The following is a 24,066-nucleotide window of genomic DNA, read 5'->3' as shown; positions in this document are numbered from 1 at the left end:
ACCAGGTTACTCTTCACGAGCAACCTCCCGCGACGAATCATTTATTGAAGTGCCACTTTTCACGGTGGGCTGTTAGCTCACAGTCCGGTGGGCAAGCTGGGATGGCTTCACAGGGTGACGTGATCTAGGCGGCCCACCTGCTAGGTGGTCCCTAGGTTGCTTCCCTGGGGATATTTCATTGATTGTTCGCACATTGCGAACGACGGCGGAGCTGGCTTTTCTGCGACACGCGGCCCTTGACGCTGTCTCGTCAACAGTAATACTGGGTTCCCCATCGCTTCAGACGACAAAGACTAGTTTGTAAATGAGCACGGCCACTACATGCGAGTGCAGGTGACTGCACTTGATTGAAGGGAGTTTTTAGTTCCGAGTTTAAAAAGAGTTTATTGAACAACAGCTTGAAACTTGAGTTCAAGTTTAGTTTATTACGTTAAAAGGTCCTCTTAAGTCAGGTACATTTCAATGAAGACATGAATCCACTGTTAGTTTACAATATATTGCACCGAATGCGTTTTAGTGTAAATGAGGCGTGTATGCCACGCGAACGGCAATTAAAAAAATAGAGGCAGCCCGCTCTCTTACCTTAACCTGATATTCTTCTCTGACGTGCACAATTAAAGAGCGATGGAGTGCATATTGCAACCGCGCAAAAACGACGAGGGACGAAGAGAAGAATGCACAGTACAAGAGCATCGTTGGGCCAACTTGGCCGCACCGGCCCGCGGTCCGCACTTCATAACTGAGCGCACATTGCTTGACCACGCCATGTAGAGTTAAGTCGTATACGCACTGCCAGAAACAAAAAGGCATGAAATGAAATGCGCCCACACCCTATTTTTATTCGACCCCGTGACCTACGGTCGATTGGTAAACAGCTGTGTTTCCAACTTTGGGGTAGAGATTGAGATGATTCCTGTCACAATGTGCATAATTCAACTTCGTCCGATCGTTGAGTAAACCAACCCCCAAAACACGCTGTGGCGCTGTACTTTGATAGCTTACATAATTCAATCGCAAATAGGAGCTGTAGCGCGTCTTTTGCAGCGCTCTGCAGGCGGCTCAGGGGAAACAGGTGCATATTTTAATACTTGGAAGAATTGTGGTGCTGATGTCTGCTGGAGCGGCAAATATGATAGTACACACGCTATGGAATGCTGGTGAGTGTGATGTAAAGCCGAGGAAATTTCATGACTCTTAATGAAACGTGTTGTCTCTTCCTCATGCCAACTTTTCCATTGGTTGGGCAGCATTGCACTGGGCCCCTGTGCCCTAATGTTTTCTTTTTTGCGAGAATGTGGAAGAAAACATTTAGCATGAAGAAAGGAAAGAGCAGCTATGAACACTGTCACTGGTGTGTTAAGACGAGCGGACCGGATCGCGGGTTGTCCGCGCGGACCACTACCACGTGACGCAAACGCCTCTAATCTCAGTGAACCTGAGGGGCCTTCGCAGAGTCCGCTGGCGCCGGGTCGCCGACCGAATTGAAAACACCGGCTCCTATCTAAGTCCGCTCGCTTGGAGGCGCACCGAGTTTGTTTAGCCTATGTTTCAGTGGGATCTGTACTTGGTGTGTTAACGTGCGGTCGCTCGCTGGCTAGCTGCCCGGAATGAAGCCGATTTTGTACTCCGTGCTCAATCTTCGCTTTGGCACGCTCTAGTCGATGGAATTACGGTGCTCGTCTAGCACTGTGTTTCTGCCGCTGCGTGATTTGTGCGTGAACGCGTTTCAAGTTTTCTTTGTTTCTCGTTTGACGTGTGTGCTGCAAAACCGAGTCTTTTTTTAATGTGGAAGCATTATACTTCCCGCCAGCACGAACGCCGCCGTCCGCTGTCTATGGCACGAAATTCGAAGGATATTGTAAGATATTTTGATGCGGCACCGAAATTTATGCATCTACCTTGTGCAGTTGTACATTTACAGCTTTCGCATTCCCACACATAAGCAGATTTCAGTGTCTGTGATAAAATTTTGTTGTTTATTCTCAACTGCGAATGCACTCAGAACTGCAAAGCCACTCAGTGGCAGATTGATCACGTTTGTAACGCACGTTGGCCTTAGTCACTGGCGCTTGTTTTCACCTAGATATGTTTGACAGCTCCTTGCACTGCGAGTCCTGGACACCATTACATCGTATTAAACAAATGGCTTCGCCCTGTAATGCTACAAGCGCCAAAGCCAGTGCAGCGAGACGACGCTTTCGTTCAGCAAATTAAGCCTCGCTAGCGCTGCGAGCATGGCAATACGTAGTGGACGCGCAGATAGCTCGCTGTGGTGCGTGGCGTTAATGTGAATGCGGAACATCAGTCCCGGACCCATTTTGATGTTACATTCAGACCTGTGGTCCAAGCGCGATCCGGTCCTCTTGTCTGAATTCACTTTAAACGGAGAGTAAGGACAATTCCGTTCATGTATTGTTCTCAATAAAAATAATTCCTTCGCTTTTTATAGCTAAGTTAATGATTTTCAGCAAGCAAAAAAGAGGCGTTTTAAGTGGAGAAATTTAATTTACAATTTTTTTCGGCATTGGATTCAAGCTAACGATTTTAACGTCCAAAAACTGTGCCCAAGCAGCACAAGTAGTCCGCGCAATATCTGGCGTTATATGTGCGTAATATGGCGCCGCTTACCTGTGCTGCTTGGCTGTTTGCCGCCGATTTTAAAGGAATTGCGGTGTAGCATAAGGCCTGGGATGCGCGCTGAGAATTCTGTCAAGCCATGCAGTTTAGTTGCGAAAGCGGCCGATGATGGCGACACCTGCGTTTTGCTTTTGGAGTGAAAGCACTACACTAGACGTATCAACCGCGAGCACATGCGAGAATCATGTCATTTCTTCTGCGTTTCGTCTCGTGCAGAGGAGGGCGTCTAACCACGCAGGTCACGTAACCTTGAGCCCTCAGCACATCCTGCCTAACATATTGCGAGCAAACTGGTCACCGTGACAGGTGGCAAATAGCGGTGACGACAGCTTCCTCGGGAATGGCAACATGGGTCACATAATCCACACCGGTTACAGGACCTCCCGCCGCGAGCCAGCAGTGCAACGCTTAACCGCTGCACCACGGCGTCAGGGTTGGTATGTGGACACACAGCGAACTATGAATGTTAAGTAGAGATTGATCAATTCTGCATATATGGCCGTTAACGCACGAAAGGTATAGCATCATACCCTTAGGGCGCAGTTTATGTGTCCCCTTTACTACGTTAAACCGAGTGACTACGTTAAACACCTGCCGCTTTTTTAGTGCACAAGCAGTATTCCGACGGGTAAACGCGATCAAGATCTTACGATGTTTCTGCGTTTGTACCAATTATCTTGCGATATTTCTGTTTTTTGCCAACTGGAATGTGTAGGAAAAGTAAATCAGATAAATAACCCCGGCTGGGATTCGAAACCTGGCCAGTGAACAAGAGCACCAGCTAGGCTACCGCCGCTGACGATCGAGCCTCGTGTTAAACAGCAACACACTCTCGCGCTGAGCGTTGCACATCGTCGTCTCCGTCAGCTTTCATCTGCGGTGTGAAAATGTTGATAATTATCTATTATCTTTATCGTTATAGTTCATAAAATTCTTCTTTGGGGCGTTTATAGAATTTAGAAAGAAAAGAAATCCACGAAATAAAAATGCACGTGTTTGGTGAGGGTGGTCTTTCTATGCTTAGCATGCCGAAGTCTGTCGATGCAGGCCAACTTCAACTCGTGCTCAGTGTCCGTTTGATGCATTTACTAAACACAGATACATAAGTATATTATTAAATGTATTATGTTCATGGCAACAATTTTCCAGACATTTTGCCGCTACAAGGGAATGTGACAAACACGAGCGCTGTACACTAAAACAACTTAATAAAGACAAGGCAAGATGCTGCGCAACGGAGCAGTATTAGTATTAGTGGCGGGTTTGTGGCAAAAGTAAACAGACTGCTGAAGTTCGTGCAGCGTAATTTATTCCGCACCCGCTGTACAGTCTGCACTGCTCGGTTATTGCTGAAAATAAAATTTTCCATAGAGTGTTCGCACCACGCGTTTACGGCGCGCAGACAGCGGGTGTTGTCTGCGAATGCACAAGGCGTCCGAAAGATCAATTTTTTCGCTCCGATTTCTTTGAGATTGCCTTCCTTTTCAATCGCTACTACTAATTATGCAACATGAGAACCTGTCATGACCAGCAGTATCCAAGTTGTAGCAGAAAACAAAGCGGTACAATTTGTATACCAAAAAAGGGATCGATTCAATGTAATCCTCTCTAATTTACTTCCTCGAAAGCCGCAGAGAAGAGCATATGGAAAGAAGTGCTCGTTATGACATAAATGACTGAAGCCAGCAGTCACCGTAACCAAGAGCCATAGGGGTTGTCCTTTGTTTTTAAAATTTGTAGTTTATATCAGTGCAAAACTGTTAAAAGCAGAAGAAAAAACTGCATGCCACCGGTGGAGACCTAACCCATGACCACGAGCACTGATCCCACTGGAATATAATTGTTTTTTCTCTTTTTATTATTCTCCAATTGATAATAACTACGGAATTTAAAGAGACACCCTCTATGCTCCTTTGTTTCGGTTACTGTTGACATCCGGCATTTTTTTCCTCTAAAGCAGATGTCCATAGTACTGACTTCACAATCTTTCCGTCCGTGAGGCGAAATACATACCAGCGCATTGCATTGACCGCTTGTGATACCAAAAAGGCTACGCGAATGCCTCATGAACTCAGGCGTCAGGATTGCTTCTGCCGCATTCGCAAAATTTGTCCATCTGGTGTTGAATGACTTCGCTGGCTGGAATATAGAGAATGTGGGAGGGTGAAGAGTGGCCAATCAGACATCGTGGGAGAGCTCACAGGACAGGAGGGAACGGACCGGCCAATCAGAGAAGCGGTGTGTGGTACTTAGGGTAGAAAAAAAATCGGTGGTGATTTACCTCTGGTTAAACACCGAGTGACGCGATAGATTGTGCTCGCCGAGGGGAAATTGCTCATTTGAATTGCAAAGTCAGTCTTTCGCTGCTCCGTATCGCTGGGTGTTCCTTCTTCATCTTCGTCCCACTTGAGACGGCGCATGCGCACAGCTATGGCAGCTCTGTTTCACCTGCGCTCAGCGTCGCCGGCAGCAGCAGCTGCTCCGCATCAAGTGGCTGGTGACGTGACCAACCACTTGATCAGCCACGGCGCCGCGCCGCTGGCAGCTGCTCCGCGCCACGTGACCAACCACGTGACAGCGTGACGGCGCAGGCACGGGATGGCGTCGCCGCCACGCTGGAGGCTCGAAATGCTACCGTAATGTAGCTATCGCTACGAATGGAACGTGGCGGACAATCCCAGAAATGGAGAGAGGAGGGGTTGACAGGAGGAAAGCGGTCACTGTCAGCGGGGGGCTGCGCTCGTTCCTTCTGTTCTTCGCTCTTCACACAAGTGTGAGTCAACTACACAAGTTGTCATTTGTCGGACGAAAAGCGGTGGTGGTAACCTTGAGTTTAAACCAAAATAGATTACTAGATATTGGATATAGCGCACAACTTATTTGGAAAGAAGAAATAGCAAAATGATTTCTTGAACTAAGCATTAAATTAAGTTGGGCACCGCAGCGGTGGCCAAGTGGTTGAGCATCTGCCTCGCATGCAGGAGGTGCGGGGCTCGATCCCCAGTGCCGCGCCGTGTACCCACCGGTGATACAATCGGTACAAGCTTTCCCCTGGTCTGGTGCACGGCGTATTCAGGGTGAAATGCTTGGGAAAGGGGTCTTTGAACCCACCTTGAGCAATCAAAAATACCTTGTTGCATGGCGCTGTTTGGCCACAGATGTCCTTGCGCCATAAAAATCCATAATCATCATCATTAAATTAAGTTGGTTTCTGTGATTCCACTCCACCCTCAAAAATCAGTAGGAAAGTGGGGTACCTAATGCTAAATCATGCACCCCCGCATGATTCTTGTTTGCCGTCTATAATTTTTTACTTCGGTTGTAGAGAGAACACGCGTGGTATTATTCAAGTGGAGATATAGCTTGCCGACCCCGTAACCGCAAGTAGTGTGATGAAGTCGTAAACAGCGCAAGTATGGCCATTAAATAACACGTGATTGTGAGGATTAGATTAGGCACGGCAAATTATATAAGGCGAGCTTAAAACTAAATTATTGTGTACGAAGAATATGCATCACTGTAGTCCAGGCAGAGTAAAAATTTATCGTTCAAACATACTCAGTACACCCACTATTTGGTGAAAATTACGGTACTTGCAATGACTTCATGGGTGACTACGTGACTACAGCAGCAAATATGGATTTTCATTCGAACAAGAAACTGCACGGCTCACGAGACCGTCATGTAGCGGCACTGTGCTAATTTGTACTGCCGGCATCTACTGGCGAAGCAACTCTTTCTGCAAATACCTGAAGATAGGACACCACCTGCGTATTGCGCCCATGCTCTGTGAAGCTACAATTCTCAACATCGCCTTAGGGCAGAGATGTTGACTTAGGTGGCTTTAAATACTGAACTGTGCATCCACTATGTCACTGGGTGCTAGAGTGTACGATCAAGTGAACTGAAATCAAAAGTGATGGTATTCATTCCAACCACTCCCGCTCACAGCGGCCGCTCTCAGATCGAAATGTTGTTTACAATGGTGCTTCTTTATTCTTTAAATGGACGAGAATGAAGCAGCAATATTGTCGCCTACGTACTTGCTGTCCAGGACGCAGAGCAGCTTCCGGTACTGGGTGGCGGTCCGGTTGGTGTAACTGCGGCTGCTGAAGTCGACCACATCTGTCAGGTTTGCGCCCGCGGTGTACACCGGCTCTGCGCAACTCGGGTCCCTGTCCGAGGTGTCGTCGTAGAGCTCCTCCTGCAGTATGAGCATTAGACGTGACATGGCGGGAGGCACAGACTTGCCGCGGCAAGACATTGCAGGGACAGTCCAGGTTAGCACTCAAGACAAAGGAAAACAAAATTCCCGCAAAAGTCAGGTTAGGGCAGACTAGCCTCCTTGCTGGATACCCAGGGAAGCTCTAATGGTATGGTACGGTTTAGTATGTTCTGTATGTCGTGCGGTAGATTCCGATGAGTGGTGTGTTGTGGTGCAATGTGGCTCGATGCGATGCGGCGCGGTGCGGCGTGGTGCGGAGCGGCATGGTGTTGCGTGGCGTAGCTTTGTAGGATGGTTTGGTGTTGTATGGTATGGCATTGTCACGTTAAGGTGGCGCTAGTCCAGTACTGAGGCGCACAGGGAATACGGGTAATTTTCCTGACTTGCGCGCATAAAGAAAGGAACAACTCGGCGGCGGCGACAAAATCAAGCTAGCTCGGTAGCCGTCGAAGGACTTAATGCCCACTGCACTCGGCCGCGCTTAATTTGTGAATTTGTGGCGAAGCTTTGTCATGTATATTTACAAATGATCGAAGTCGCCGAAACGCGGCTTCATCGCTTTGTTTTTAACGGGAGATGCTACCAGATTTATTTGGAATGTTTCTAGCCGCGCAGTTTGTTCAAAGTTGTTTGAGATTCTCGTAGACGTTTACCGCGCCTTATCTTGGGAAGTTCTTCGCAGGTTTGAAAGAGCACATCAGAGAGCGCCAGAAATTCCGCACTTTGTCGACCACCGAGCACTCTTGTTACAATTGCCGCCATGGTGTTGTTTCTTTCATTGAGGGCGTAAAATAACTGCATACGGAGAAGAAATGAATCGCGTCTTCCGACGCGCTGATTCCGATATGAAGGACGCGAAGAAGGTGGAGCTTTTGATGCGAGGTGCTAAGGAGGCACCTGTGAACGAACACGTTAACTGTGTCAGCACAATAGAAATATTAGGTCACAACATAAGTCAGCCGAAAAGAAGAAACATTCAACCATAAAATGAGCGGAAATATCACAAGTATCAAAAGATATCATGGACTTGATCGAAAGATGTCTTAAAAATTATGAACCGTCGTGATAAAACACCTATACAGAAAGTTTTTTATGAATAATGGAATAGCGATCCTTTTGTATGCGAGATGTTTTTAAAGGGTGCGCGAAACAGTCAAATACTTATGGATAAGTTCAGTGAAAGAAAATTCAAAACGCGTGAAAGTTAAGATTCTGTAAATGTTAAACGGGGTTGACGTCATGTACAAACGGTATGAGGAGAGTGGTTGCCGTTATCGACTGAATGGAAAGAATCGAACTTGACTACGCAGTGTAAACCATCGCTCACTAAAATTGATTGTTTTTACTTTAGAAGTGTAGGAAACAAGAATACTGAGCTGGAGGCACTACTGCATTCACACAATCCAGGCATTTCCATTCTCACGAAAACGTAGCTAGCCAATGCAATAGATGAGGAGTGAATTTGTTCCACCTGATTTTAGTCTTCATGAAAGACTGCGGTACAAAAGCTGGCTGTGTATGTGTTATTTTCAATACATCTCTAAATATGCTAAAAATGTGCGCAATGCCCATAACTGAATGCATCGTTTGCATGGTTTATCATGTTCATATTTGGCATGCGTTAGGATCAACATGCATAACTCTTGTGTCTATCACCACGGTTCCAGCAATAGTCGCCCCTCAGTTTGCACTTCATTGGGTACGACACCACCTCTGTTCTAGAATAACCAATGGAATGTATGAGCACATATGTGAACTGTGATGATCGGAACATTATGCAGCAGTCCAATTCGCCCGATGTGAGCTAGTCCTCTACGTTCACAGTAAAAGCAAAGATGCATCTGATGATGCAGTCTTGGATATTGCTTTTGATTTTTATCTTTTTAAAGAAGTTGAAGAGCATGCAAGAACACAAGGCACCCCAAAATCGGTTTTAAATCGTTTATCCTCTTTTTATGGGCAGAAAAATTTTTCTTAAGCAAAGCGTAGAACTGCAAGAGCGCAAAGTGGACCAACTGGCGCTGATCCTTCGTAATTACACGGCTGCAATCGCCATCTTATTTCTGTAACGGCACTTACCACGTAATCAGTACCTCTGCCTTCATCTGAAGTGATAGCTCATGCGCGCTGCGGCCGATGGTTGGGAGTGATTCTACCTTTGCTAAGTCCCGAACACGAATTGTAACGCCTACTAGCTATTAAAAACCAACTGTGTTTAAATGTCTACAAGACTGATGCGATTCAGAAGCGTTGGATAGTGGTGTCTTTATTTTAATTGTTCTTCTTGGCGTGACAACAATATCACAAGGCAGTGCGCGGTAAGATTTCTCAGGACGTAATGTTTCTAGCTTTTTTATTATGTCAAGAGGTTTGGCTCTGAACCCAAAGGCTTTTTCAGCTTAGGCGAATTGAAGCAATTGAGGCAGTAAACATCATTACCATAGGAGGAAAAATGGTGGTGGCACTAGGCGTCGTTGTGGCGGCAATTGTAGAAACCGAGGTAGTCGTAGAAGCTGAGGCCGTGGTCTGCGATCTGCGATCACGGAACGAAAATGAGGTTTAGTGGCGAGTGTATTCGTTCCAGGCGCTAAAGTAGCTTTCGACAATTGTCAGGTATCAACTAATTACCAACAAGCCCGAATGACCACTCAAACAAACGTTATCGGTGTTACAGCGGTGTTGAAGCTTTCTCGGTAAAGTAAATATCCGGCTTAATGAGAAGTGGTTAAGTGATGAAACTGTGCCATATTCAGTGTTGCTTTAGGTTCATTAAATCTGTTTTATATTTCAGCATGTTCGATTATTGGGACAGCGGTGCATAATAGATGAAATACATCGTCACCTGTGTTTCTCATAGGTTTTTAAGGTTTTGCCGTATTGCTAATGGTGTCAGAAGTGATACGTATGAAGTGAGATCTCCTATTACTCGAAAGAGCACCCGACGGTGCCCCTCAACATACCAGCAGACAGAGAGAGGTTCAAACGGCAGCCGGGCCCCGCATTGTTATAGAGAGCGCCGATCCTAGAACCACAAGTCGATGGGGGTGCACGTAATGAGGTAAATATGTCCACGTGGTTAGTGTCACAGTGTAGCATCAACAAGCGAAGAAGTAATGCGCAACTTGAGCAACTCACCCTAGTTAACCAGCCGAGGTGGATAAGTGGTTATAGTGGTTACAGCCGGAGCACCCGAGCTCGAACCGGACTGCCGCGGCCACGTTTTGACGGAGGCGTATCTCAAAAGGCGCCCGTGTGCTGAGCGATGTCAGCGCACGTTAAAGATCCCCGCGTGGTCAAAATTATTATTAAGCTCTCCACTACGGCCCTCTCTCTATCTTTCTTCTTTCACTCCCACCTTCCTCCTTTTCCTCACGGCACGCTTGAAGTGTCCAGCGAGATGTGAGGTAATTATTGTACCATTTACGTTCCTCAGAAACCACCAATTCTCGTTTCACAGATAAACAAAGATGCTATTATTCGGGCAACGTGAAACGTGATAAAGAAAATTAACTATTTATCCGAGGCGTCTACTGTTGTGCAGGTAGGCTCTATTGTCATACAGGTGGGGCTAATCGAAAACATAGTCATACTACGGAATTAGGCAATAAACTGCCTACTCCTTGGGGACGGTGGTGGTGTCAGCGGCTGTTGCTGCGTTGGTAGTAGCGTTGGTCGTCGTCGTCTGGGCGACGTTGTATTGCGGCGTGTTCTTGTACAGGAGCTGCCCCAGGCGGAAGGTGAGGAACAGCAGCGTGCAGGGCACCATGACCAGGATTAACAAGAGCACGCACCTGCCCAGGAGGCCCGCACAGGTGCGACGCTTGCGACGCCGCCGGGAGGTATCATAAATGCTCTGCGAGGCGTATAAGGTGAACGGATTTTCATCTCTGCCAAGGTTTATAGTGGGGCTCGATGCATTCGACAGCGACAGGCCGATTGCCGTTGTACACTCTTCCACATACTGTCTAGAGCACTCGAAATCCATTCCACATAGAGTTTTTAAATATTACCTACAGTAAAGCTGGTGCCACGGTCTGAACGAGTTTCTTACAGAGCGCTTCATTCACCGTAGGAATGTCGGGAAGACAGCGTAGTGCACTTGGCCTCGCCCTTAAACATAACTACTACAGAAATAAAAATTTTCGGAAATTATACGCTGCAAGAAAGCGTAGTTTTACAGTAAACATGTACTCTAAAAGATATGTTTATTGCACAATACCGTAAGTGGGCAGAACGGCATATAGGCGTAAACGATAACCGAATTGCTCATGGCGAGAGAGGGCTTTCTCTCCGTGCCGGCAAATATAGCACACCTTTGAAAATAATATTTTTGCGTTGACAGACACTCTTTTCAAAGCGAACATTATTTCAAAAAAATTGTTAGCGCTTAAAATACTGCACTTTCGAAGCTTCCGTTCTTGCATTGAGAAAAACGAAAACGTTTTATTGGTGTAGTCTGTTATTGCGGGACGCTCCCTGTCTGCGCATAGGCTATGTTCGTGCCGTAAGAAACTTGACTGAGCCCCCGCTTTTCTATGACAAACTACTTTGCGCGCACTAAGCACTTAAGCACTTTCCCTCTAGTGTACAGTAAGAAGCTACGCCGTGCCGTCTGCGCTCCGCTGCGCGCAGAGCGACGTCTAGTGGCAGCGCATGGTTCGAGAATACGAATCTTTGAGTGTCGTCTGAGCATCACACATGCGCTATCTAGAACCAGACGCTGCCGCTGGACGTCGCTCTGCGCGATGTGGAGCGCCCATGGCACGGAGGTCGAGCTCTAAACGTTTTGTAACTTGATTAAAAGTATGCATAAGAAATACATTTCACAGAGTCGCCATTTCCCACGTCCTTACTATACAGACGCCATTTTTATTTAAACCAGAGCTCTTACAAGCTTCAACGTGCTTAGCCGAAATACAGGCGCCCTCACCACCGGCCGTTCATGTAAGCAAACTGCGGTGCATTAAGACATATTTTTTTAGCAAATTCTTGAGGCTGATTTTCTACTACATTCAGTTCCAGAACAGTGATCCTAGAGTCAATTCCAGTTTTGACTTGACCAGTCTCAAAGATTAGCAGTTGGAACAGAGTGGCAGAAAAAAAAATTAAATCCAATTTCGTTGGCAACGAATGCGCGGGCATACCCGGAAAGTGGCATAGGATTTGTTAAGAACAAAAATAGGTTGACTTCATCTTCAGTGTGCCTCTAAAACTTCTTTTGTCTGTCCTCACTGTCTTTCAGATCATAACACGGTTTACTCACTTTCTCATCATAACTCGGTAATGTATATAACTAAGGGCCAAGTTTAGTTTGTTTTCAGTGACGCTTTAAGCGCAGCGTTTACCACTTCGCTGTCCAGGCTGTGCAGCAGCTGTGGGCCATGTTCGTAGTCCAGGTAGTCCTCAATCAACCCGGTCTGCTGCGGAGCAGCCCCTCCGGTCGTTGCAAGCGGCGCTACAGGTGCGGAACCAGTCCACGCTCCTCCACCTGAGAATAAAGTATGCCCCGTCCGATAATACGCATAGTGATCCCGCCATCGTGGGTAAGTGGTCGCGGCTCTTGAGCTGCTAAACTCCAGAATTCAAATTTGGGTAGAGGCGAAGTGTTACAATAATTGCAGGTAACCAAAATTCCTCGTCAAGGCCAACACAGAAGCTAAACCCTTAATTTGGGATTCCACCTCAAAGTAGTACTGGTTTATTAAAATAACAATAAAAAGGAAGGATAAGATATTTGCTAGTCCCTGCACCTCCCATCGATACTGAAGCACCTGCGCTGGGGCAGCGGAAATAAAGGATAGCAGGCAGAATGGAGAAATGAAATGAAAGAGGTGAGGGGCAGGAATAAGGATGGAGGCGAGGTGATATGCACAAACTGTTTACACAATAAGAAATGTGTACAGGTTGCGCGCGTAATTAGTTCATGATGAAGCAACCGCCTAAAAACTCTGTTCACGTTATTCCGATTGAACGAGTCTTCATTACAGACAGGTTACCTCGTTTCATATCGAACAACTGCTTGAGTTGAGCCCTCTTGGCTACTTTTAATTGGGACGTGCACCTTTTATTTAGGACCCGCTCATTTTTTTTGGTTCATTATAACTATATCTGTTCTAGTTAATCCTGCGGAGTGTTTGAGATACACAAAAGATCAAGAAAAATAAAAGAGGAGAGACAGGGAGAAGACAAATTTTTCTTTGCATTGGGCTTTGGGCGTTGTTATCCAGGAAACAATAACAGGAAATGTGACATGTGGAGTTATCCCGAAGCGACATATTTGCTTTGAGGGAAGCCATAGTAGAGGACTGATGACTAATTTATACACCCACTGCAGCCGGAGCCGAACCCAGGCCACTGTGATCAGCAGGTGAACACCAAAGCCACTGAGCTGCCGCAGGAGGTAATAATCAAAATTTGCACCTCTGCTCGGGGGGAGATCTGCAGCAATACGCTTTTGACGAAACAGGGTTTCTGATAGGCATGCTCGGCGTAATTAATTTTAGAGCGCTGTTCTTAGGTGCCCGTTGCTGCGTTCCGCGTCGAAGTTGTTTGCTTAGGAGATCGGAACGCCAACTGGAAGGTAGCTGTCTCGTAGTTGTTAGGTAGTTGTTGGTAGCATCAATTTTTCTACCTGCCTAGCGCCCAGGCGTAGAATAGCGGCTCCTGTGCACGACGGAAGCATGTTGCGTAAGTATTCGCATCTGTCAGGGAACGTCTGACGAGCTAACGGCGGACTTAGAGGTGTACGAAGAGAAATTCTAGTTATGCTTTCTTCTTTCAAATGAGCACGAGAGCAAGGCAATGAAACTTTTCAAAGGTTGAAGTCTTCAAAATAAAACTGAGGATTGATAAAAGATGGCCTACATCGATATAGGGTACCGCTTTCTAATCACGAAGTGACTACTTTAACCGAAAATAGAACTTTTATCAGCAAAAAAAAAACAACCTGAAAACCAAATATAACTGTCGGCACCACCGGCCGGCATGGCAAGTACAACATGGGCGTCGACATCGATTCAGTTACGCAGATCCTAGAAACTACGCATTACTGCCATCTAACGGTGGCAACCCGTCCTTTACAGTGCGGCTTGCGATTTAATCGGCCGCTGGGAATTGTTTTAAATCCTGTTATCTCGGCGATAGAAAGTGTATGATTATCCGGCATTATGTGATTATCCCCAATTAAAACAGATACATTCATGACGTTCTGTGCGAGTGTAAAAATAAGAAATATGCAAGAAAAAGTGATTGCATTGTTTACTGCAAGATTACTTCGTACATCGTGCGATATCCTGCAAGATTTTTGAGTGTGAATAACATTGCTTACTTGCTATCTTTAGCTCAATGCGTGGCTAGAGCTTTCATATGGTTAGCAAATCTGCACCCACTGTAACAAGTGCTGTGCAGTTTTGTAGCGATAGCTACTTTACGGTAGAATTTCGAGCCTTCAGCTTGGCGGTGACACGTGACGTGGCGGCGCAGCCACACCAACGTCACGTGGTTGGTTACGTGACCAGCCACGTGGTGCGGAGCAGATTCCGCTGCCGGCGAAACCAAGCTGCAACAGCTGTGCGCATGCGCCGTGTCAAGTGGGAAGAAGTTTAACGAGGACCGCTCAGCTAAACGAAGCGGCGAAAGGCTGACTTTGCAATTCATCTGACCAAGTTCCACTCGGCCAGCTGCAGCTATCGCGTCAATCCAGGTTTAACCAGAGCTAAACCAACGCTAAATTTCCTTTCTTATACATTTATCTTCAGTTGCTGTTTCAGCCCTTGTGCATGTGATGGCGTTGTCTTTTTTTATGGAAAATGAAGTACTTCAAGTTCAGGATTGTTCTTTTTCTCCAGCGCATTTTTTTTCGTGGTTGTTGCTTGCGCATTTCACTTTTTTTTTCACTGTAGCAAAGCACCGACATGACTACTACGCTAATTGCATTTGTTTCTTTTTATGTATGCATCAAATGCAACATGTCTACCGCAGGGAGTAATGCTCTCCTCAGACATCATGGCTTTTTGGCGTCCTTACTGAAGAGTATGCAAGTACACTTCAAAAAAAGGACCAAGTTCCGAATGTCAGATGTGAACATGGCCTGAAAGAGTCAAAGAATCAAATTTTACTAAGATCACTAATTGGATGGAGTTGTCATTTTAGGTAGCGCTTGCAAAACGCAGTCCCACAGAAAAACGTAGGCGTTGAAGCAGAGCGTTGTTCCAGCCCCGCGTACCTGGAACACTGTTGAGCAAAGAATCTTCTATATTTTAACTGAAATGTGGTGTGCGGAGTTTGAACGCCCCGAAGCTGCACATGGGCCACGAGAAACGCCGCATAGGAGGGCTGCGGGTTAATGTCGACCTACTGGAGTATTTTTAAGCTGCGCCGAAAATGCACAGAACTTGGTCGTTGTTGAGATTTGCCCGGTTTAAAATGCACCCCTCGCCGGTAGCGAGGTTGAGATCTGGAGCTCAGCTACTAAGCCACTGCAGGAGGTGGATATAGCTGAAATCTTCTCGCAAGCACTAACTTACTCTTGCAGAGGTTTTTTAAAACTAATCTGCACCTGGTTTCACAAGACTAGCTTTAATGTGTGTGGAATGGTAATAACACTGTAAAAATTAAAATTATGAAGCCGTCGAGTGCTGTACAAAGATAAATGATGGCCGTAAACTTCAAAGACACCGTCGGGGAAAAAGAAACCTCAATCAGTTATTCATAACAAGGCAAAAACTAAGAGGTAAATTGAACTGGGTCAGGAAATGTAATGAGCTGAACTGACGAACGAGCTTCAGTTAGGACAGCTGTGTATATGAAGAAAAAAGGTTTAGTTTATGCTGACCAACGGCCAGTTGGGATCAGGAATTACGAACGGCAAAAAAATAAGGCTAATCTGGCAGAGATATTTGACCACAAAGGGACTTGCCCCGGATTAAAATGACGAAACGCATTATTTCTACCGCTGCTCAGGTTTGTTGCTGCACGTTATCTTCACTGCGGGTGCTGACTAAATGGGCCAGAGCAGAGCTCCTCTAAACGGGCAGCTGGGACTGTGGCCAGAGACCAACGCACCAGTATCGAGCGCGGCGGCGTACTCCCTCAGCTCTTCGGCGATGACCGGGGCCCGCTTCATGCGCAGGTTGGTGCGACCCAGTGCGCGTTGGTTCTCGGTGACCGCAACCGAGTGGCGATGCGCGTGGGAGGGAGCGGCCGCTTCCTCGTGTCCACCGGCCGGTGGGACGGCGTCCGCAGCCGCCAGTGAGAAAGGATTCTGTGAGGTGCCACGTCCATGTGTAAGCTCAATAAAAATGATGGACAATTTAGTAGGCTAAGGACAAATACAAATCAGGTGTGTTAGTGCTTCGTTTTACGGGCAATCTTCCAAGTGGATGTGTCTATACGGGGTGTCCTAGCGAAATTCAACCGGGGTTTAAAAATGTGCGAAGCCATTTAATGCGACGCGACCAAATGCATGCCGCCGACTATTGCGTGGAGCAAGTCAAACTATTTTTTATATTGTGCGTAACCGCATAAATATTCGAGTTTAATTAGCCAAATTCGCAAGCAACGAAATTAGGGGACAGATTCCAAACAGAATGTTGTAGAGCGGTCTGCAAAAAGTCCGATTGAAAAGTTTCTAACTTTACATCTATTATGCACTAGTTTTTTCGCTCACTGCCGATAAACACGAAATAATACAAATTACCACGCGAGATGCCCGATCACGCACAGCGATTACGGCGCCCTCAAAAATTCCGCCTACAAACGAACAAATAATTTAGCCATGTGTGCTGCTGCTTATAATGCGACAGGGTAGCGACGAAGAGACACCGGCCTTGGCGTCGATATCTCAGCCCTATTTCTCTCTTTCTTCTATTTTCTATTTCTTCTAATTTCCTCATCGAGCCCTCTCTCATAGTGGCAAACACCTCAGTATGGCTCGACGAAATATGGCCTGTGTAATGCTTTTAATTTTATACTTCGAAACAATAAATAAATAAATATAATGCAACACTTTTTTCGTCTTTTATATCAGGTACTAAAGGTTTTCAACAAAAGTTTTGAAGAAAATATCAACGTTTTTTTTAATGTGTCAAAATTCACCCTTTTTGAATTTTTCTGATTCTTGTTGAGTTAACAGCCTAATTAAAAATCATCTGCCGTTCTAGAGTACAAATTTTGTCCGACGGTAGAGAAAATTTCAGTTTCAAGTTGTTGCTCCATCTTTACTGAAATTAAAATAGAAGCTGCCCTGATTGGGGTCTATTACATTTCTCAACACTGTTTGCGATTTCTTTGTACAAAATTAGAGAAACCAAAGAAATTTTCTGTCGTTTCCAATAGTAAAGTATTTTCTTTGTACGAAATTAGAGAAACCAAAGAAATTTTCTATTGTTTCCAAGAGCAAGGATTGCATACAATTTCTGAAAAAATAATCAGTCTCCAAAAAATTTTACTCTAAATTTTGCGGGTAACCAAATTGGCGTTTCTGCGAAATCATTAAGGCGATATCTTTCACCTCTTGTGATGTACGATTTTTATCCAAAAAACTGCATCGTTTCTTTCAAACCAAGTACTATTACATTGTGTGGGCACATTTAACTATCAAATATAAAAATTTACTTAACACAAAAAAATGGTAATAGGACCTAGATTAAATTTTTCATCTGAACACACTTTATATACGGTTTTCTTTGTTACACTATTATTCTCCCATTGGTTAACCCCACAAATTACAAGTAATTTACGGTCGATTTGTTAGGCCAAGCACAAATTAGGTACGCTAGGTCGTCGGTTTTTAATTTGGTTCCATTGTTCGGATTCATTCTTTAGGGATAGAAAGTGTTCGGATAGCGATAATGGGTTAATGCCTATATATGTTCAATTGGCCGCTCTCTACTTTACATACATATCCCTAGAAGCCCTCATACCACCACTGGCGCAGAGGTGGGAGATTAAGCGTTGAGCCACTGCTATGTGACAGCAGGTGCTGCACGGTTTGGCTTGAGACACTGGTTGCTTTTTCCGAGCAACCTCTCAGGACCAGTCATTCACTGAAGTGCCACCTGTCAGTAGGCAGCGTATATATATATATATATATATATATATATATATATATATATATATATATATATATATATATATATATATATATATATATATATATATATATATATATATATATATATATATATATATATATATATATATAAAGCAGTCTTCCCAATCCCGGCTTGTAGCTGGGCAGCTAGCCACAAAACAAGCTTCAGGCAATCAATCACAAATCGGCTAAAAGCGATGAACGGCAACTAAAAGGGCTATCAAACTAAAAAAAAAACATTCGTCAATGCTCCTTCATTGCGGCGACTGTTGCCTTCCTTTATTATATATTGTCTACAACAAGAGGTGATGTACACAAAGCAGGTTTACTGAGACGTATTGGGACGCGCAGAGAAGTAGAGTAGCAGGACCACGAGAGGAGGAAGACGGAAACTGCTAGGCCCTAGCATGTCCAGGTCAAGCCAGGCGCCCGAGAATACGGTTCGGCCGCGTGACGGCGCCTCTGGAGGGGTTAGTAGTGCAGCAATACGTTACTGGCCACCGCAGCCGGTGGACGCAATAGCAACCTGGGTCTCACGAGCACAACCGGTGGCGGCACCTGACATCGCAGGGCAGTGGTGCATCACTTAACCGCTGCACCACAATGCTAGGACTAGTATGAGGACTCCCAGGGATCGATGAATTTAAAATCAAGAATGACGCGTTCTAGATATAGGTGCATCAACCTGTTATTGCTATCGGAACAACTTCCATTGGTGAACAATGGATCCGAACTTGGGAACCTGGTGTGCCAGCGGACCTGATTCATATTTGGACAAACAACGCATATCGACCGTAAAATGTTTTACCTCCTCCAACGCCGACAACTAAGGGACGATAAGGCCGCCACGACCGGGATGGAAGCCGTGACCTTGAGCAGCAGCGGAACGTCAAAGCCACTGGCCACCGCGACGCGTAGAATCCCAGAATGTGGAGCAGTGTCAAATAAGCAATTATGCATTAGTATTCACCGAATCGCTTGCTATAAAGGCAACTATACATCTTTCACAGTAACTTTGTATTTTAAATCTGCCCTGACGACGAAGAAAAATTGCAAATCTTAAACTGCGAGGTTTATATAAAAGCTGCACGCAATTTGTAGCCATATATGACAGTAGTCGGGCACACGTTAATGAGTAGTTACTCCCTTAGCCTATAATAGTGCAGAAGCTCAAATCAGTAGCACGAAGGACTGCAGACTTACGGCGAAGGCGGGCCACCAGCTGGACTTGGGTGGAGCAGACGACTGAGCGAGAGGCGTCGGAGCGATGCTTCCGGTTCTCTTCATGTCTGCCCTTGAAGATGCGGCGGCTCTGGTCGATGCGCCGATCCCGTCGGCACTCGGCGGTGGAGGAGGCGGTACTTCTTCGGTCAACGACCTCTTTGCATTGTGGCCGACGGCTACTGTCTCTGCTTTCTCGGACGGCACCATAACGTCTCGTTCTGCTGTCTTCGAAGTGACTTGCTGCAAGGGTGGCTCACCGCTTGATATTGGCGGATGTCCGGAATCTGTCGATTTATGCGTAGCATGTACGGACGTGCCTTTGCCATCTATCGGCACAGGTAGGGTGTCTTCCGTCGCACGCCTGACATGTGCTGGCCGTCCTTTGTCATCTACCGGCACTTGAATGGAATCATCCGTCACACGTCTGGCTTCTACCGGCGAATGTACGGCTTCCGCCGACGCACGCCTGACATGTGCTGGCCGTCCTTTGTCATCTATCGGCGCTTGAATGGAATCATCCGTCGCACGTCTGGCTTCTACCGGCGAATGTACGGCTTCCGCCGACGCACGCCTGACATGTGCTGGCCGTCCTTTGTCATCTATCGGCACATGAATGGAATCATCCGTCGCACGCCTGCCTTCTACCGGCGAACGTATGGACTCCGCCGACGCACGTCGGACATGTACTGATGGGCCTTTGTGATCTACTGGTACATGAATGGAGCCTTCCGTCGCATGTCTGGCTTCTACCGGCGAACGTATGGACTCCGCCGACGCACGTCGGACATGTACTGACGGGCCTTTGTGATCTACCGGTGCATGAATGGAGCCTTCCGTCGCATGTCTGGCTTGTATCGGCAAACTTATGGACTCCGCCGACTCACGTCTGACATGCAGAGAGGCAAGTTTGGGCTCTTGAGACGTAGGTCTTGCTTTTGTCCTTGGATGCCTGACATTTACTGACGTGCGCTTCGCAGGCGACGAGCTGCTGTCATGACTGTCCGAGGATGTCGATTCATCAGGCTGTATAGAACGGCCCAGCATAGCATGTACGTGGTCATCATGGGACCGCCGACTTGTGTCATCAGAAGACAGCCTCTCCTCTTTCTTGGCTCCTACAAGCACAGTAGCTCCCAATTGCAAAGGCGATTTTGCTGCCATGCCACCTTGTTCATGAAGAGGTGGTGCGGCGGTCGACCTGACGGCTTCGTCGGCTTGCGGAAGGAGCTGTGCCGGGACGATGCCTTTGTCCTTAGTGAGGATGAGCCGTGGTGCGGTCGACGGCGCCGTACTATCGATCTCGATCATCGGTCGCGGAGTCATCAGTGGCGGTGCAGGCGCTAGTATTGCGGAAGCTGGCTTGGACGTCGACTCCTCGCCACTGGCAGCGCTGGGGTGCTTTCCGACGACGGCCACTTGACCAGGAAGCACACTGATCCGCTTGGTGTCGTCACCAGGTGCGGGGCCTCCCTGTGGCTGTCGGTCGTGCTGGTTCTCTCGCCGTAGCACGCCATCTGTGGTCTTCAAGGATGATGTAAGCTCTTTTCGGTCGCTTGGCCGGTCATCACAGCCTACTGAGGGGCTCACGCCGCTCGCATCCGGCACCGCTGGCAAAGTGAGCTTCCCGTGCTTATCAGCGGCCGAGCCGAGATCCGGCTGCTCTGTATGTGAGAAACGCAAAATACAGTTAAGGCTCGTGTTCTCAGCTCGGCGCTTAGTTCATGCAATATATGCGTGAAAAGTAAGAGATAGCAGGATGTTTTTTTATCCGAAATTTAGGCTGTTTCATCTCTATTTTGATATCGCATGCGAAGAAATCCAGAGCCACAGCGTCGAATAGGGAGGATTACACGACCGCCGCTGAACGAAACTTAAGCGTTCCGCGCAGCGGCATGACATCCGCATGTGAACTTGCCCCACTGGAGAGAGAAGCTCTCGCTATCTGTGATGCTCTGGCCAATCTGCTGACTTACCCACAAAGCATGTTTAATGATTATTTGTACACAAGCACGCAAGGCCGAAATCGCACTATATCAAGAAAATGAATCGTTGAGTTGCCTGGTCACCTTCAACTCACTACCACACATAATATCACTGCAGAGATATACACCCTTTGTCCGTAAAGATTTGAGACTGGTTTATTTTCTTCTCTAGAAAGGATTTCCGAAAAGAAAAGTTGGTGCATATGTGTAGCGCCATCTTTCCAGGCTAACCTGAGCTACTTATGTGAATTGCTGTGGCATTCGCTAGATGGCACTACATGTAGAAAATACGACAGGAAGCATGCTGCAGGACATGTGTGACAGGCATGATTTAGTTTTATGCAACAGTACCGAGAAGTGTGAAAGGCTCATAACGTGGGAGGCAGGGAGTCTGCACTTGACGATAGATTATGCATTAATGTAACAGAGGATGCATAATAGATTAGGGATAATGAGCATAGATGAACACGGTTCCAGAAGTCTAGGTAGTGACCACAAGCGTATCAAGTTGAGTTTCAGGAGATAAACCAAAGTAGGACTGAAGCGAGATGAACAATCAGAGGGTAATTTTTACTCAGAAGAGCAATTGGAAGCAGCAGCAGGCAAACTAATTGAGAAAGTAATCTTTGAGGATAGTGAAACAGAATGAACTTATACCAAATTAACTCGATTATTGGAGCAAGAGCTAGCTAAGGTGCGAGTAAAGCTAAAAGGGAAAAGACGCAAACCCGAGTTGGTGGGATGAGGAGGTCAAGAGGGCAATATAGAAACGTCAGGAAGCGTCCAGGGAACACAGATATGCCAAGAAGAAGGGGGAACCAGAAGTTGAAGTAGACAGAAAATGGGATACCTTCATAAAGTGTTGAAGGGAAGCATCTTATTTGATTAATGAGAAAATTAGAAGAAAGTGTGCCCAATGGATGTCAAAAGTAAATAAAAAGGATAAAAAAGCAGCTCAAAAATTCTGGAAGCATCTAAATGCAATGAGTAATAAGACTAGGCTAGAACAAAGGTTTATTGTTACAGATCAGGGTATTCGACTAGAAGGGGATGAAGTGATAAAACACATAGGAACAAGGATGACAGAAAAATTTAAGGAATTTAAGCACCAAAAAGAGGAAACGTCAGTGTTTAAAAGAATACTTCTTTCTTGAGGACCGTACTAAGACGTTTTCCCGGTCGTAGTAGGGTGAATAAGAGAATAAAATGCTGTCATGACAGCTCACGCAGGCACGAAGGTTATTGGTGATATGTAATGAGCTGATGACTTGAGCGCAATATTTATAAGAAATCGTATATTGCGTTACACATGCGGCAATGCAAGCTATTTGTGACGTGGAATAATCAAACCACCGCGCGAAAAGTTGCTTTGGTTCGGTGCATGACGGGTTAAAAAAGAAAATTGTGTTATAAAAACTGCTTTAGGGAAAATAGAATTCATTCAAAACGTATACCTGCCTTGTATGAAAAACTGTGAATATTTGTTGGAGGCGACCGTTTATATTATGCCAGAACGATGTACGAATAAAGGGGACATAGCAACTGCTATTTCATTGTTCTGAAAATATATCGTAAAAAACACCTCTCATTCAGTTATTTTTTGGTTATAGCGTACACGTGCGTGATTGTTTGGTTGTCAGTTAAAGGGAACAGTTGCATGTAAACTCAATTTTATTGAATGCTTGTTTAGTTGCCTTATGTAATCGAGGCTTCAATGAGCGACGCGAAGCAACGGTAGCCTCTCACTGGACTCGAGGAAATCACAGGCGCTTCTCGTTTGGCGAATCGTCACCGCACTGCCCGCTACTCTCCTCATCTTGCTCCTTCGTTATTTTCCGTTAACTAGCTCCTTCGTCCATGGCTTGCGCCAGTCGTGCAGATATAGGGGCATGAGCTACCAACTTGCATTCACGTGTTTGCGTTCTAGAAGAACGCGCATATTTACTCCCTCAGTGTTAGCGCAGTGGAAGATTGATCACTTGTTGTTACACAGGAAAGATGATGTACGAAATTTTGGCCTTTGGTTACGAATCGATTAGGGCGACTAAATCAAACTCTTGACAAGTGTGGCCCACAGTTTTCTATTTTATATTTCATAAAGACAGACAAGAATAAGTGGCCATAACAGAACAAAGAGCAGAGCAAACAGACGACTTAGAGGCTTCCTTTTTCTCTGCTTGTTCTGCCTTGTGGACCTGACAATTTCATAATGCGAACTATAGTGAGGGTTGCGTTCACGCTCGAAAACCTATAGCATTGCTCAGCAGTGGACGTGTGACTGGTGTACACCTCTTTTGTGTGTAAAGCTGCTCACTATTTTAGCGTGGCACCTGCTGCCTTCATTGCAAGTCAACTACAGAGGGAAAAGTTCTGTTGCCAGTCATCTTTGGGTTCCTATTGAAGGAACACTTACGGCCTCCGTGACTCGCAGTTCTTCGCAGGTCCATCGGCGACGCCTCAGTGGCCTGCGATGCGTGAGGAGGGCCATTGTACAAGGTCGCGGCGATTGGAGGCGGCGGCCTGGGCGGCACTGGCCTCGTCGGCGGCAACGTCTGGAGGTCTCTCCTCGGCGGCGACCCCCCGTCGTCGCGGGTGGCTGGGCTCTCGCTGTCTTTGGTGCTCCCAGAGGACGGTGACAACATGGCGTCCGGCAGGCTCTTCGCTCGGCTTCTTCTTGCCTTTCAAGGCATTGCGCGCGCGTCACGCGAAGCCGACGTTTCTTCTTTACTCCCATACTCTTCAGTGTAGTTAGCAGAAAATCTCTGGTCAGAAAACGTATACACACCACTTTCAGGGCATGCAAAACGCAAACACTGGTTCAATTACGATAAAAATTGACCTTCAAAAGTGCGAAAATAAAAAGGGGGAAAATTCTGCTGACAAAATTCTGATAACTAGATATTTTA

At 46.3% G+C, this 24,066-nt stretch overlaps 2 protein-coding genes across 2 annotated transcripts in view; both read right to left on the bottom strand.

The window, feature by feature from the left end:
* Positions 1-19,510, bottom strand: part of LOC144134117 (uncharacterized) — a 38,758-nt gene extending 19,248 nt beyond the window's left edge. Inside the window, exons 1-6 of the mRNA XM_077667095.1 lie at positions 19,158-19,510; positions 15,926-16,124; positions 12,208-12,350; positions 10,480-10,715; positions 9,302-9,395; positions 6,681-6,841 (exon numbers count right to left, since the gene is read on the bottom strand). Of these exons, the coding sequence (XP_077523221.1) occupies positions 6,681-6,841; positions 9,302-9,395; positions 10,480-10,715; positions 12,208-12,350; positions 15,926-16,124; positions 19,158-19,385 (1,061 nt within the window). The 5' untranslated portion in view covers positions 19,386-19,510. The remainder of the gene's footprint in view (positions 1-6,680; positions 6,842-9,301; positions 9,396-10,479; positions 10,716-12,207; positions 12,351-15,925; positions 16,125-19,157) is intronic.
* Positions 19,511-20,058: 548 nt separating this feature from the next.
* On the bottom strand, positions 20,059-23,804 carry LOC144134116 (uncharacterized). Its single transcript, XM_077667094.1, has 3 exons — positions 23,574-23,804; positions 20,139-20,839; positions 20,059-20,064 (listed from the first exon to the last, which is right to left on the bottom strand). Exons 1-3 carry the CDS (start codon positions 23,800-23,802, stop codon positions 20,059-20,061), a joined length of 936 nt encoding a protein of 311 aa, XP_077523220.1. The 5' UTR covers positions 23,803-23,804.
* Positions 23,805-24,066: the final 262 nt, after the last annotated feature.

This window comes from Amblyomma americanum, chromosome 5 (assembly GCF_052857255.1).
Source record: "Amblyomma americanum isolate KBUSLIRL-KWMA chromosome 5, ASM5285725v1, whole genome shotgun sequence".
Taxonomy (NCBI): Eukaryota; Metazoa; Arthropoda; class Arachnida; order Ixodida; family Ixodidae; genus Amblyomma; species Amblyomma americanum.
Note: the sequence above shows the minus strand (reverse complement) of the source record. Positions and strands in the feature narration are given on the sequence as shown.

Excerpts from the sequence above, each read along its gene's own strand:
- LOC144134116 (XM_077667094.1), bottom strand. The coding sequence starts at position 23,802 with ATGTTGTCACCGTCCTCTGGGAGCACCAAAGACAGCGAGAGCCCAGCC. Across the intron at positions 20,840-23,573 it reads AACTGCGAGTCACGGAGGCC|AGCAGCCGGATCTCGGCTCG; the intron begins GTAAGTGTTCCT and ends TCTCACATACAG.